At 24.5% G+C, this 17156-nt stretch overlaps 1 protein-coding gene across 1 annotated transcript; it reads right to left on the bottom strand.

Moving 5' to 3' along the window:
- Positions 1–1859: 1859 nt before the first annotated feature.
- Positions 1860–13292, bottom strand: MKS88_003745 (uncharacterized protein; the record flags this gene model as incomplete). Its single annotated transcript, XM_067216866.1, has 2 exons — positions 1860–12797; positions 13260–13292. The coding sequence occupies 2 exons, from the start codon at positions 13290–13292 to the stop codon at positions 1860–1862; spliced, it is 10971 nt and encodes a 3656-aa protein (XP_067072557.1).
- Between the last annotated feature and the right edge of the window lie 3864 nt (positions 13293–17156).

The following is a 17156-nucleotide window of genomic DNA, read 5'->3' as shown; positions in this document are numbered from 1 at the left end:
TATAATTCCCTTTTATTATAAGAAATATATATTATTTTTATATATATATACATATATGTACTTTAGTAGTTTTTTCACGCTTTAATATATTTTCTCAAGTATATATACTAAAAGTAAAAATAAAGAAGTCAAATCATGTATGCAAATAATAAAAAAGTATATATATAAAGCATATTAAAGTAAAATAAATTAAAAAGGATAAGAAAAATACGAAAAATAAGATGGAAAAAATAAAAAAGGAAATAATATTATTGAAGAAAAAAAAAAAAAAAAAAAAAAAAGTTAAGAGAAATTTCAATGAGTTCAAGTTCGTAATGCACTTCGTCCCCCGTACTAACGTATACCTCCGATCATACATGTATAAATAAATAAATATATAAATAAATAAATATATAAATAAATATATAAATAAATATATAAATAAATATATAAATAAATAAAATGTATATTTTATATATATATTATATGTCAATATAAATTGTATATATATATATAAATGTACAATGAGATATGTGCACATGCACATAATATATGTTGTATTCGCAGTAGTCATCATCATGCGTATACACATAATATTCACATAATAGAAAAAATAAAAGGGAAAACAGATATATACATATATAAACAAATATAAGCATATATATATTTATATGCCAAAGCGGGTATGTATTTCATATTTAAAGAATATACAATTTTTTTTGAACAAAATCTCTTACGGGAAAATAAAAAAAAATGTACACAAAATGATGAATTAATTATTTTATTATTTTGTGACTTTGTGTTTATTTTATTTTATTTTATTTCATTTTTATTTTATTACTATTTTATCATTTAGACGAAACAAATGTTTTTGTCATGCAGTAATGTATTATGTATATGAATTATATTTTGTTAAATATGAACTTCAAACAAAAAAAAAAAAAAAATGATGGATCATATTTTACGTTATTGCATGCACATATTATGTGTATCCATCATATACACCTGTGCATGCAACTCATAAATGTGTGTACATAGTGTTATACAAATATACAACTATGTAAATGCAGTTTTACATGAATAATGAGCAAATTAAATTTCATTTGAGAATAAAACTTGCACATATTAAAAATTTTTTTTTTTTTATTTTGCTGCGTATTACTGTATTATAATTTGTAATCTTTTATTATACTTTGCTATGCTACGTTTTGCTCATCTTTGCTATATTATATTTTGCTTATTCTTTGCTATACTCTGTTTTGCTTATACTTTGCTATGCTAAGTTTTGCTCATCTTTGCTATGTTATGTTTTACTTATACTTTGCTATGCTAAGTTTTACTCATCTTTGCTATGTTATGTTTTGCTTATTCTTTGCTATACTCTGTTTTGCTCATCTTTGCTATGTTATGTTTTGCTTATACTTTGCTATGTTATGTTTTGCTTATACTTTGCTATGCTAAGTTTTGCTCATCTTTGCTATGTTATATTTTGCTTATTCTTTGCTATACTCTGTTTTGCTTATACTTTGCTATACTCTGTTTTGCTTATACTTTGCTATACTCTGTTTTGCTTATACTTTGCTATACTCTGTTTTGCAATGTTTCTTTTTTATGCTCATTTTTTGGATAAATAATTATCATATATGAAGGGGGTGCACAATAATAGCCTCTGTTATTATGCTCGAATCGAAATTTCTGCTAAATTTTCTTATTAGCCAAGTTCGGGGTTATACCGTATTATATAATATATATGTTCATATATATATATATATATATATGTATATGTACATATATTCAAGGGTTATTAAAAAAAAAAAAATGTTATTTTATTATTTTTTTTTTTTTCTAGCTAAAATCCCTGTTATTAATACTTTTTATTGTTAATTATTATTTAACGAGTCAGTAATTAATATTCTGTTCAAATTATTTCTATTTTTTAATTTATAGTAATTTTCTTTTAATGATCTATAATACTGCAGTATGCCATTTGCGCTTTCATTATTCCTACGGCTGTTGTTATATTCGCTTTTATTATCCTCGTTATCCTTGTTATTATGAAACTGATTAAGTTTCTTATTAACGTTATTACTATGGTCATTTATTATGTCAACCTTATTGTTATTATTTAGATCATCGTAAAGGTCGTTTGGATTATCACTGAACTTTATAATTTCTTTATTTCCATCATTACATTTATTATTATCATGAACATCATTTGCGTTTATATACTCATCGCAATTTTTTTCCTTCACTTGCTTAATAAAATTCTTTATTAATTCAAAATTTTTTTTATTAATTATTAACTGGGAATTACTATTTGATGATAACCTGTGCTTATTACTTTGCTCACCGACATATACTCCCACTTCTTGCGCTTCATACGCTTCGTACGCTTCTTTTTCCTCTTGTATCCCTTCTATCAAAGTATCATTGTACGATGTATCAATGTACGATGTATCAATGTACGATGCATCAATGTGCGACGTATCAATGTGCGATGTATCAATGTGCGACGTATCAATGTGCGATGTATCAATGTGCGATGTATCAATGTGCGATGTATCAATGTGCGATGTATCATGGTATGATTTATCATTGTTCGATGTGTTACTGTACCTGTTGCTATAAAATAAATTGTCAATTTCTCTATTAAAATTACATTTAATACATGAACTTTCAATTTTAGGATTTTCCCTTTCCCTTTCCTTTTTTTGTATTTTTTTATTTCTATGTTTGATATTATCTTGAAAAACATTGCTACCATATGTTAAGTCAAAATCAGAAATTTCCGTTGAGTTAACCAGTTCTTGAGAAAGGAAACTTATAAGTGTCTTTCCTTTATTTCTTCCTTCAGAACTATCACAAATATTATTCTTGCTCCTGCTCCTAATAGTGATATTGTTGATACTATTATTGTTCTTAATGGTATTGTTACTACGGTTCTTACAATCTTCGTTGTTACTTTCCTTGGCGTTTTCCCGTTCCACGTGCTGCTCCTGCAGCTTCTGTTCCTCTCCATTATCATTTTCATCACTGCCAATTTTTGCACTGTTATAAATAATACTACGAATGCCACTGTCAATAATGTAATTATAAATACGATCGCATATATTATAACAATCATTTAAGGAAGTACTATTAATCCTACTATTGTTAAAAGAAATTTCTGGTTTTTCTTTATTTCTATTCACATAATCTTTAATATAAGCCTTTGCAATATTTTTTTCAATTATATTATCATCTACTGCACATTCTTCTGTTTCATCTGCATAGTTGGATTTATTCAGGACATTTAACAAGATATTATAAGGATCGAAATAACTGTAGGCTTTGTCGTTCCTACTGCAGTTGTTATTTAACATTCCATTGTCATTATTACCCCTATCGTTATCGTTATTAATACTACTACTGTTGCCCCCATTGGTATTATTATTATTGCTATTACCATTTTTACTGCTTTCTTTACTGCTTTTTTTACTGCTTTCTTTACTGCTTTCTTTACTGCTTTCTTTACTGCTTTCTTTACTGCTTTCTTTACTGCTTTCTTTACTGCTTTCTTCACTGCTTTCTTTACTGCTTTCTTTACTGCTTTCTTTACTGCTTTCTTCACTGCTTTCTTTACTGCTTTCTTTACTGCTTTCTTTACTGCATTCTTTACTGATAATATTTATGCTGTTGTGAAGGGGGATACGAGGAAAGACGTTCTCGTTCCCCTTTTTCCTGAACTTTTTGCCACCTGCGTTGATACTTTTTTTTTTATATCCTGTTTTTAATTCATTATTTATGGTATTAATATACGTACAACACAAACAAGACACATCGTTTTTTCCTTCCGGTAACAAGCTTTCCTTATGTACAGTACATATATCACAATTCATTTCATTCATATATTTACTTTTTTCCAAAATTTCCTTTATATCGTTCATACATTCGTTTGATAGTATTTTATTTTTACTTTTCAAGTTAAAAATTAATTCCAAATCTTCTTTTTTTTCCTTGGAATGCACCTCACCGCATGGATGAACTGCATCATTTGGGTTAAGCACACCATTTGGATGATACGTACTGTTTGAACAGACTTCACTCTTTTTAACGTTATTCTTCACAGAATGGCATTCTTCAGGTACATAAAAATTGGCACTTAACTTTTCGTATGTTACTTCTTCCTCCTTTCTCTCCTTCATCTCCTTCTTCTCGTTCCTCTCGTTCAACGCGTTCAGTTTATTGCACTCTTTAATATTATTACCCTTTTTTAAAAATATTTTTGTATTTGCATAAATCTCAGGGACGGAAGAGCTATCTAAACGGAAATTACCACTGTCATAGCTATTTCTTTTCTTATTGTAAATTATATTATTATTATTATTATTATTATTATTATTATTATCATTATTATTATTATTATTATTATTATTATTATCATTATTATTATTATTATTATTATTATTATTATTATTATTATTATTTTCATTTTGCACATTTTCATAAAAAAAATTATTATTTATCCTGTCAGAATATGTTAACTGGCAATAATTTTCTTCTGAGCGCACGTTAAATAAATCGAGGCGTTCATTCACATCAATTACATTCTGTAATTTTTTTTTTAATTTATTATCACTTGTAATATGCGCATCATTAATGGCTTTTACATCACTTACATCATTTACACCATTTACATCATTTATACCATTTACATCATTTATACCATTTACATCATTTACATCATTTAGACCATTTATACCATTTACATCATTTACATCATTTACACCATTTATACCATTTACACCATTTACATCATTTACACCAATTACATCATATTTACTACATTTTATTCCTCCATTTGGTCCAGTACAGGACAATATTTTATTTTCTTCCGTTCGAATCGATTTCATCGAAAGGAAATTATTTCCTATACTTGGACACGTAGAAACATTACTTACTTTTTTTGAGTTATTATTATTACCGTAATTTAAATTAAGGTACGAACTAACGGAATTGCCACTACGAATATAACTATGATAGTCATCGGGATTGTCAAAATTATTATCATTTGGATTGTAACTGAGATTACCACTATGATTGTCACTACGATAACAATTGTCAGTCTTGTTCAACCTGCAGCTGTCGTTAAAAGTAGACCCGTCTTTCGGTAATGCCATAATTCGTAACATCTTTCTTTCTTTATTATAAAAATTTGACTCAAATTGATTATTTAAGTAGTTAACATCTTTAGTGTTCGATGGGTAAATGGCAAAAAGAAAAGCATCATATGCATTTGTATTTCTATTAGATGAAAATGAATTTATATTCATATCACACCTACTTGAAAAATATTCCTTATTTAATAGTTCAATAAAATAATCATTAATATTCAAATATTTTATTTTGTCCAGACTGCTATTATTATGTGTACTTTTTACATATAAACATTTCTTTAATTCTATTAACGAGTTGTAATATTCTTCAATTTCCTCCTTATCGGATAACTTTTCAAGTTCAGCATAAGAAGTATTAATTATTTTATTGAAAATTTGTGGTTTCAAGCGATCATAACGATCATAACTATTTAGATTATCTTCCCTATTCATATTCATTCCACTGTTTCTATTACTACACACACTGTTTACACATTTTATATTTCTGTTGCTATTACAATTCTCACTAACGTAACTACTGCTGCCTTCCTTGCCGCTATACCAGCCGTTATTATCTTCTCTATTTACTCCTCTATTCCCTCCATTATTCATTCCTCTATTCCCTCCATTACTCATTCCTCTATTCCCTCCATTACTCATTCCTCTATTCCCACCACTATTCATTCCTCTATTCCCACCACTATTCATTCCTCTATTCCCACCACTATTCATTCCTCTATTCCCACCACTATTCATTCCTCTATTCCCACCACTATTCATTCCTCTATTCCCCCCACCATTCATTCCTCTATTCCCTCCATCATTTATTTCTCTATTTTCCCTTCCACTATTAACACTCCGGTTCGCCCTTAAAATCCTTTCACACGCTTTTACTTTTAGACCATTAGTAAAATCCCCATGACTTCTTTTTTCACTAAATCCAAATGTACTACTAATATTTGATTTATCTAAAATTTCTAATAATTTTTTATCATCCTTAAGTTTTTTTGTTTCTTTCAAATTATATCTACTGCATGTGTTTCGTGATATACGTTCCCTCTTTCTATGAATGTCAATTTTATTATTATAACTATTATTTATCTTTTTTGGGAAATTTTCTTTTTCTTTTTTCGAATTCAGAAGTACAATTTTTTCCTTATTATTATTAAAACTACTGCAAAAAGCATTGGTATTATTTTTTTTCCTTTTATTCACATTTCCCTTTTGTGTAATTCTTCTCCTCTTTTTATTGTAATTAAATGTGCTACTACTACTACTACTACTACTATCTCTACTACAGTTACTATTACACTCGTTATTCAACGGTGTCTTTGTTCTTTTTGTTCTGTTGCAATATTCACGATCAAAGTTATTATCTCTTGTATCGTCAACTATATCGTCAACTATATCGTCAACTATATCGTCAACTGCACCGTTAAGTGCACCGTCAGTTGCACCGTCAATTGCACCGCTACTGGTTGCTCCACCACTTGCACTACAACTCTCATCATCATTTGCAGTGCCATTAGCACAATGGCATTGATTTTCATTTGTAGCATTATTATCATCTATGTTACAATTATTAAAACGCTTCTGGCCAATAGAAGTAGCGACTTTTCTAATAACCTTTTCATTTTTAATTTGTTTTAAATATTCTTTTTTCTTTTCTGTTGTTAATTTATCTCGCAGACACTCATTTAATATATTTAAGATTTCCTCTTTTTTAAATTGTTTGTCACAACTATTTATAATATTTTTCAACTTACTAATAAAAGTATCATCTTTATAATTACTTAAAAGAAAATTATTAATTTTATATACATGTTCATAAAATTCTTTTGTTTTCTTTTCTTCATAATTTTTAAATTCTTCATCTGTCATGTAATTACTTCTTCTTTTTTTTCTTTTCTTTGATAAAAGTTCAGGTAAATTATATTCATTTATATCGCTAATACTTAGTCTCGATCTCTTCGTTTTTTGCGCAATATATTTTCCGCATAATATCCACCTGAACAGGAATAAAATAGAAATCTTTTTACTTGTTAAATAGCCAAAATATTTACAGGAAATAGTTTTTAACCTCATACTTCCTTTATATCTATATCTTACTCGAAATTCTTTATTATGTGGATGAAAATGTGGTTGCCACATGGTATCTACAGCATCATAATTAATTTTTCTATTTTTCTGCTGTTTCATTTTTTTCCGATTTAGTGGATTGAAGGATTGTTTTTTCTTTATGTCCAGTATTTTGTCATTCCCCTTACGCAAGATATTGTCATTACCATTATCATTAACATTACCATTACGACTATCATTACCATTGTCATTACCACTGTCGGTATCACTCTCCTTGAGCAAATTCTTTTCCGATATTACATCTTCTTCACTGGACTCTCCGAAGCAAAATAATAAATCGCTATTGTGAAATTCCTTATATTTTAATATGTACTCATTGAGAAAAAAATTTATTTTAACATAACTTTCGTTAGCTTTAATATTTATTTTTGAAAAATCAATGTCATCATTTTTCATTATATAATCAATATGATTTTGTATATTATCTATTTTGCACTCCTTATCCACTTCTTTTTCTTCCACTTCCTTCTCCTCCACTACCTTTTCTTCAACTTCCTTTTCTTCAACTTCCTTCTCTTCCACTTCCTCCTCTTCCACTTCCTCCTCTTCCACTTTCTCCTCTTCCACTTTCTCCTCTTCCACTTCCTCTTCTTCCACTTCCTCTTCTTCCACTTCCTCTTCTTTCATTTCCTCTTCTTCCACTTCCTCTTCTTCCATTTCCTCTTCTTTCATTTCCTCTTCTTCCACTTCCTCCTCCTCTTTTCCAATTTGTTCATTATTATGAGCATGATCATACGGTAACCGTATATCTTCTACGTTCAAATTTTCGCGTACACGTGTATTTTTTAAAATTTTGTAATTTCCAATTTCCATTTCTTTCCTTCCTTTGCTTAACTTATCTGCTTTTTCTTCCTCTAATAAACAATAATCATCTTGTTGTACATTTACTTTTCTATCATGAAATACTACTCCTTCAATATTTACATTAACGTTTTTTCCTGAACTCGTACCATATTTCAGTACATTTTGCTCTTGTCTAATTGTGAGAATTTCTTCACTATTACTGCAATTTTTATTTTTTTCAATTTTTTTCTTAAAAGTTTTATCCCCATTTTTATCTCTATATTGTTCACTATTTTTTTCGCTGTTCTTTTTCCATTTTTTCTCATTACATTTAGTTCTATATCTATCAATATATTGCTCAATATTTTTGTCATTACCCTTTTCATTATTTTGTGTTTCCTTTTTAAGTCTGCCTACTCCATCTTCATTATTATTATCCCCCTTTTTATTTATTTCCATGGATATTTCCAAATTTTCAACTGTTATTACTGATTTATTCAGGTTATTTTGAATTTTTTCTTTTCTTAGCTCTCTTTCTTCCTCTAGGATATTATTAACACTCATGCGAGATAATCCACTTTCCCAGTTCGTATTCCCTCCCTTGGTGTCAAACACATTATAAGTATCACTATTATAACTGCAATTATTATTTTTATTATTAGTAGCAGTAGTAGTAATAGTAGTACTAGTACTATTATTATTAATACTATTATTATTATTACTATTATTATTAATACTAATATTATTAACACTATTATTATTATTATTATTACTATTATTATTATTATTATTACTATTGTTATTACTATTATTATTATTCCTATTATTATTATTACTACTGTTATTATTACTATTAATATTATTGCTATTATTACTAATACTATTATTATTATTACTACTATTATTAATACTAATATTATTAACACTATTATTATTATTATTATTACTATTATTATTATTATTATTACTATTGTTATTACTATTATTATTATTCCTATTATTATTATTACTACTGTTATTATTACTATTAATATTATTGCTATTATTACTAATACTATTATTATTATTACTACTATTATTATTACTATTAATATTATTGCTATTAATATTATTACTATTAATATTATTACTATTAATATTATTACTATTAATATTATTACTATTAATATTATTACTATTAATATTATTACTATTAATACTATTACTATTAATATTATTACTATTAATATTATTACTATTAATATTATTATTATTTATTTTAATATTATTATTATTTATATTTTTATTGCTGTTAATATTATTAATTTTATTATTTTTATATTTTCTCCCACCAGGATAGTAATATCTTCTTTCTGCGTTTTTATCGGTATAATATTTATTTTTTTTTTCTGTTGCACTTTTGAAGTCCTGCGCATGGCTTTCTGTAGGCCCTTTTTTTATTTCATGTATTTCGCCATTAATTTTTTTTACGTCATTCTTGGCACAATATTTTCCCACTTTTATTTTAGCATCTTCTTCTAGTTCCTGTTCCACTTCTTTCTCTTCTTTTCTCATTTCCATTTTAACAGATTTATACACAATGCAATTATTATGTGTATTGACTGTATTGCTTGTACTGATAATATTACTTGTAACACAATTGTTTTTTTCGCAGTTGATTCCCCATTTCGATGAGAAGCTTAAATCTTTTTTTTTGTTCAAAATTTCCATTGCTAACTCAGGTGAAAAATCTGTAAATATTGTTAACTCATCGTTAACACCACAATTTTGTATTTTATTAACTTTATCATTCCTTTTTTTAATTAACATATAATTATTGCTATTTTTTACGTAATTACAATTATTTTTGTCCTCTTGAAATTTATAATTAATTTTATCTTTTTTTGTTTTATTGTTTTTTAAATTACACATATAATACATGCAGGAGTTTCCGTAATGTAATTTCGATAAGTCAATTTTGTTATTCTCAATTTTTTTTTTTCTTTCTTCTTCATAATTGTTCTCATTTTCGGTATCATCCTTATTATCCTCTTCATTTGCATTTTCATCCGTATTTGAATTATTATTCTCATTTTCATACTCATCCTTATCCTCCTCTTCTTCCCCTTCTTCACCTTGTGCACATTCTTCTTTCTCCTCACATTCTTCTTTCTCCTCACACTCTTCTTTCTCTTCACACTCTTCTAAAAATTTGCTTTTTTTTAATTTTCCACTTTTATCATTCCCTCTAACAGGATTCCCATTATTTTCTTCATTATTTTTCTCCTTATTTTTTATACTTTCAAAGGGGAAAAAATCCAGATTAGCATATTCTCTTCGTTCATAATTATTTTCACATTTTTTAAACTCATACGATTGTTTATCATTTCCAATAATAAAATGATTACAGTTGTTAAAATTATTTTCACTATTAAATATATTATTATTATCATCTTTCCCTTTTATTTCCTCATCTTTTCTGGGAATAATTTTTTTTGTAACATTCCAATTTTTCATATTATTATTACTATTGCTATTATTACTATTGCTATTATTGCTATTGCTATTATTGCTATTGCTATTATTGCTATTGCTATTATTACTATTGCTATTATTACTATTGCTAATATTACTACTAAAATTATTACTATTATTTGTATTATTATTTTTAATGTTCCTATTGCTATTCATATTATTATTTTTTTTTTTTATTTTACTTTTATTTAGAAGTTCACCAAAATATGCTTCCCCTTTGGATGCAATAATTTGAAAGTTTTTAGTTACATAAGCCTTTTTATTTAATGTGAGATTGATCCGATTAACTTTTGTCCTCCTATTGTCATATTTGAAAGAATATGATTTAATAATATGACTACTATCTTTTTTTCCAATTCCCAAATTTTTTCTTTTATCTATTTTAATATTTGCAATTTTTAAATAATTAATATAGTTGTTTTTTCTTAAATTTCCTTTGGTATTCAAATCAGTATTATTATTTTTTTTTTCAATGTTTCTGTTTTTAATAGTATTTTTCGTGCATTCATCTGTTCTTGTACTTTTATTTTCATCTGTTCTTGTACTTTTATTTTCATCTGTTCTTGTACTTTTATTTTCATCTGCTCTTGTACTTTTATTTTCATCTGCTCTTATACTTTTATTTTCATCTGTTCTTGTACTTTTATTTTCATCTATTCTTATACTTTTATTTTCATCTGTTCTTGTACTTTTATTTTCATCTGTATCTTTATTTTTACTTTCATTTGTGTTTATTTCTTCCTCTTCTAAATATATATCTGTATTTGCACCCCTTCTTGTATTTGTGCTTCTAATCGTGTTTGTACCGCTAATTGCATATTTGCCTTTAATCGAGTTTTTTTCTCTATTCGAATATGTGCTTCCAATTGTGCTTGTGCCTCGAGTTGTATTGATATGAAAGGATTTCGCATTAGAGTTTTCATCTAAATGTTGAGCATTTTTAACGTGCTCAGAGAGAAAATCATTATTTTTACTTTCATTAAGAAGTAGCTCAGAATTTGACATACCTTTTGTCAAGTTATTATTTATATTGCTATAATAGTCGTTTTTATTTATTGTATTATTATCATTCGGAATTTGTTTATGTATTTTATTTTGAATTTTTTTTTTATTTTGATTATTTGAAAAGTTTATTTTTTCATGTAAACAATAGTTATTTAATAAATCACTGCTATAAACAATATGATTTCTATGTTTTTTATATATATCTCTTAAAAGTAGCATATTATTGTTATCTTTATTTTTATTTTCCTGTTTGCATGCGCGAAAATGACTTGCAATGTGATCTTTAATAATATATTTTGAATCATTAGAATACAATCTTCTTATAATACTGTTGTTTTTTAAATTATTATTATTATCAATTTCATTTTTATTATTATCAATTTCATTTTTATCATTATCTATTTGTTCCTCGATATTACTCACTTTGTTTTTATTTTTATACTGATAATAATTGTTATCTAGGGTAAAGCCATGATAATCAAGGTCATCACTGCTTTTTATAATGTCGTGTTTAAAATTTTCAAAAATTTTGTTTTCGCTTTCGTTCGTGCATTTATTTTTATTATCATTTGCGTTCACTTTTATGTTTTCATTATTATCAGTAGACAATTTATTATTTAAAAATACCTTATCTCCTTTGCATTTAGTATCATCATAATAATAGCTACTATTATACTCTTTTGAGATTAAATTCAATGAATCGAAATTATTTTTTTTTGTCGACTCCTCGATATTAGTATTTTCATAATAATTTTTCGACGCTATTATATCAAAGCGTGCATTATCAATATTATACGCACTCTTAAGGTTAGCATCATAAATAGTTTTATTATTTTTACTATAGCTCATATGTTTAATATTGCTATTATTGCTACTATTATTTTTGTTCATATTATTACTACTGCTATTATTAGTACTACTGCTATTATTAGTACTACTGCTATTATTAGTACTTCTGCTATTATTAGTACTACTGCTATTATTAGTACTACTGTTATTATTAGTACTACTGCTATTATTAGTACTACTGCTATTATTAGTACTACTGCTATTATTATTATTACAGCTATCCATATTAATGCTTGTGTCGTTACCTAAATTATCATTATTATTTCCATTATCGTTGTTATTATTGTTACTGATATTCCGTTGACTTAAAAAATCTTCAGAGCATTTTTTAATAATTTCTTTTTTCTTATTTTTATCATTAGAGTTTATATTTTTCCCATTATTTACCGTCTTCTAAAAAGGAAAAAAAAAAACATAAAATAAAGAAAAAAAAAAAAAAAAAAAAAAAAATAAAAAAAAAAAAAAAAAAAAAATAAAAAAAAATAAAAAAAAAAGTAAACTAAGGTAAAATAAAAAAGGTAAAAAAAAAAAAAAAGATGATAATATAAAATATGTTTTTATTATTTAATATTTTTGGTATAAGTAAAACTCTATAAATTTATGACATGTCCAAAAATATATGAATCAAAAATAATTATGACTTGTAAAATTAAGAAAATATGCTTGCTACAACTATACTTACGTTTATATATACATATATATATGTACATACAAAAATATAAGTACGTATGTATTTACGAATGTAGGTAACTCTTTATAATGTGTTCATGTATGTTTGTACTATGTGTTAAGTATGTAATTAAGCTTCTATGTCATTTCTATGATATTCATTTTTTTTTATTTTTTGGTTTATACTGCAATAAGGGATGAACTAAAAAGGTTTTCCATTTTTATGAGTTATTTGATTTAAAAAGAAAAAAAAGGAAAAATTGACAAATTGGCAAAATGACAAAGTGACAAAGTGACAAAAGGACAAAAATACAAATTGACAAAAGGACAAATTGACAAAAGGACAAAACGACCATATGAACAAAAAAACAAATTAAAAATAAAATAGTAATAATATACAATATATGCTTTTTTGCAAAAATGTTCCGTAATATTTCACTTAATTAAAATATCAACCTTCTATTTATATAAGCTGGAAAAAAAGAATGGTTTATAATACGAAGAAAAAGACAAATACATAATCATTTTATATTTTATACATCAGTTGAAATATAACTAAAAAAAAAAGAAAAAAAGGAAAAAAAGCTTCTTTGAAAAATAGAATGTATCTGTTAAAATTTCAAAACAACTGTGTATAATAAACTTGTACACAAGTTCATGCTTTTCTGTACAGGTGTTCACATATATACACATGTGGATATATATATATGTACATGCACATGTAAAAATACATACACATTTACATATGATTATACTCATGTATATACTCATATATACATATACATACATATATATACATGTACATATAAACTTATTTGTACATATAAATGCTTCTTACATATTTAATAAAAAAAATTACATTTTTTTAATGTTATAATATTTTTATTAGTACTATATAAAACTACAACTTTTTCTGTCTCATTTCATTGAACTGATTTATATATACATATTTACAAATGTACGTTCATACGTACCTTGATATGTAGACAATATACTTATTAATTTGTAAGTATATATAGTATTACAATAAAGAAAATACTGATATATGTCTTGCGTTGTAATGTCTTTATAACATTTTGTTTTACTTTTACATAAATATGTAAAATGTAAGAAACATAATAATTAAAAAAAAAAAAAAATATATATATATATATATATGCTTTTCATAATTATAACTTAATAAGCAGCTATACATACATAAATGAATGTATATAGAGTATATATAATAAATAATAAATAAATAGTTTTGTAAGACTAACGTAGATTATTGTTCTAAACAATTAAAAAACATTTTATACAAAATTTTGCTAAAATTAAAAAAAGGAAAATGGAAAAAAGAAAATAAAAAATAAAAAAAAAAGGTGAAAAACGGAAAAAGGAAGATGAAAAACGGTAAAAAGAAAATGAAAAATAGAATAGAGAAAATGAAATATGGAAAAAAGAAAATGAAAAATGGAAAAAAGGAAAAAGAAAAAAGAAAAAATATATATTTCACGTTAAAGCTGTTATTATATATGATAAACTGCATTATATTTAAATTTAAATTTAATAAGAAGAAAAAGTAAAAAAGTGAGAAATGTAACTAAAGATATGTATTCACTTTTTACTAGCTGGCATTTCGTATAATTTGAAAATTTATTAATATATAAATATACATTTATTTACAAATGTTTATATAGGTGTTACACATACAACATATATTAAAAGATGCCTGAAAACAGAAGTTCTGCATATATATATATATATATATAATTATAAATACATATATACATATATATACATATATACATATATATATATATCAATACATGTACGTATACTTGTTGTGTGAGGGCGCTTGTTTATGTGCACATGTATATATAAGCCTATATATTTATTTATTTATTTGTATATATGTATGTATGTATGTACGTATGTACATAGATCTAATTATATGTATATATAAGTATTTAGATATTACGAATTAAATTAAAGTTGTACTTCAACAATAAATTTTGAAAAACAGGAAATGCAATCATTATTTCCATATTATGTATAAATTCTTGGGGTAAAGAAATAAAAAATTCTGCAACTGTTAAAAACATGTATTTCTATGTAATATCAAAATATGGAAAAAAAGGAAATATTAAAAAGATTGTAAGTTTTCTTAGGTTATGATTATTAACTTTTGTAGTTCTAAATATACAAAAAAAGAAGAAAAAAAGTTCATAACAAAGAAAAAGATCTTTAATAAAAAATAAATAAAGATATATATATATATATATATATGTATATGTATATTTTAGTTTATATTGAAAAAAAATTTAGTACAAAATGAAAATATATTTAACCTTTTTAATTTCAATTTTGAAATATTTAATGATGATCGACAAAAGAAAAATAAAAAAATGCATAAAATAATATTGATACTCTAGAATATATAATTTCTAGAACATCATAATATTAAGTAATATAAAATATATAAGCATATAAGTTTTACATATACGTTTGTATATACATAGCTACATATGTATACATATATTTATAATTATATATTTATATTTAGAGATTTTATATATATATTTAGATACTTATTTAGATATATAGAAGGATATAGATATATGTATATATATATATATATATATATATATGTATGTATATATAGATATAGAGATAGAGACATAGATAAATATATAGATTACATATTTATTATCATTTGAAATAGAAAAATAAACTAATTCAAGTTGTGGGAGAATAAATCTACATATACTTTTTTTATAAAAAAAAGTGCAATATGTAACATTACTTTAATTAATCTCTGTATTAACATAAATGCAATATAACAACATATGCTGTCCATACTTGCTTTGGTGCATGCTTTATTTAATAAGACAAAGAAATAGAAAAAAAGCAAGAAAAAATAACAATATATATTTTCGTAAATATGAACAAGTAAGAGATAATAGTTATATATACACATATATAAATGATTTTTATATAAATATATAAATATAAGTTCATTAATTCACAAAATAAATTTACACGGATAAGGAATATTAAATGCAAAAAGGATACTTAATACACATACAATATGCAGAACCAAAAATTCTAGGTATATTAAAAATGGTATAAAAATAATTTTATGGTTTTTTAATTTCTCTTTTTAAAATAGTTTTTTACTATACATATATAAGCAACAAAGAAAAAAAAAAAAAATATATATAGCATTGTTAATTTCTATAATAAAAAATGTAGCATGCTAAAATGAATTGTAAATAACACACAAGAGAGTGAAAGAAAAAAAAGAAAGAAAAGGAAGAGATTGGATAAATGCTTTAATGTATAGGTAATTATCTATATATATGTATGAATTTAAGTATTTATGTATGTATTTATGTATATATGAATACCTCTAAGTATGAATATACGAACGTATTGATATATGTACTTACGAATATATGTATACAGGAATATATATACATATGTGAGTATGTACGTATATATGCAGTGCAAATGAAATCGAAAATAAGATAGGGCAAAAGATAACTTTCATGGTTCTATGAAAAAACGCACATAATATTAGGGCATATATCATTTATATCTTATTTTTAAAAAAATTTCTAATGTAAAAAAAAAGGATATATAAAATATATTATATGATATTTTCTATTTTTTTTGTGCATTTTCAACTATAAAAATAATTACTTATCGTATTTACACAGTTATAATTAAGAACAAAAATTAAATAGTATGCTAAACACAGATGTAAGATTAATATTCCTGTGGATTTTTTTTTTTTTTTTTTTTTTTCTTTTTATAATTTCAAGACTTATACTTTTTAAACATTAAAATATTAAGCAAAAATAAGTAAGAAATAAATACATAAATAAATAAATATATGTAAAATTTTCAAATGAAAGTTTGTAAATATAAATTTTTCTATGAAGTAGAATAACATAAAAAAATATTGCTGCTGATATGAACAACATAACAGCTTTTACAGACAAACCCACAAAAAAAAAAAAAAAAGAAATATATATATATATATATATATATATATATAGTGTACCCTTATAACACATCCATTTTTCATGTGTACCTTAA

The sequence above is a fragment of the Plasmodium brasilianum genome, chromosome 11 (assembly GCF_023973825.1).
Source record: "Plasmodium brasilianum strain Bolivian I chromosome 11, whole genome shotgun sequence".
NCBI lineage: Eukaryota > Apicomplexa > Aconoidasida > Haemosporida > Plasmodiidae > Plasmodium > Plasmodium brasilianum.
Note: the sequence above shows the minus strand (reverse complement) of the source record. Positions and strands in the feature narration are given on the sequence as shown.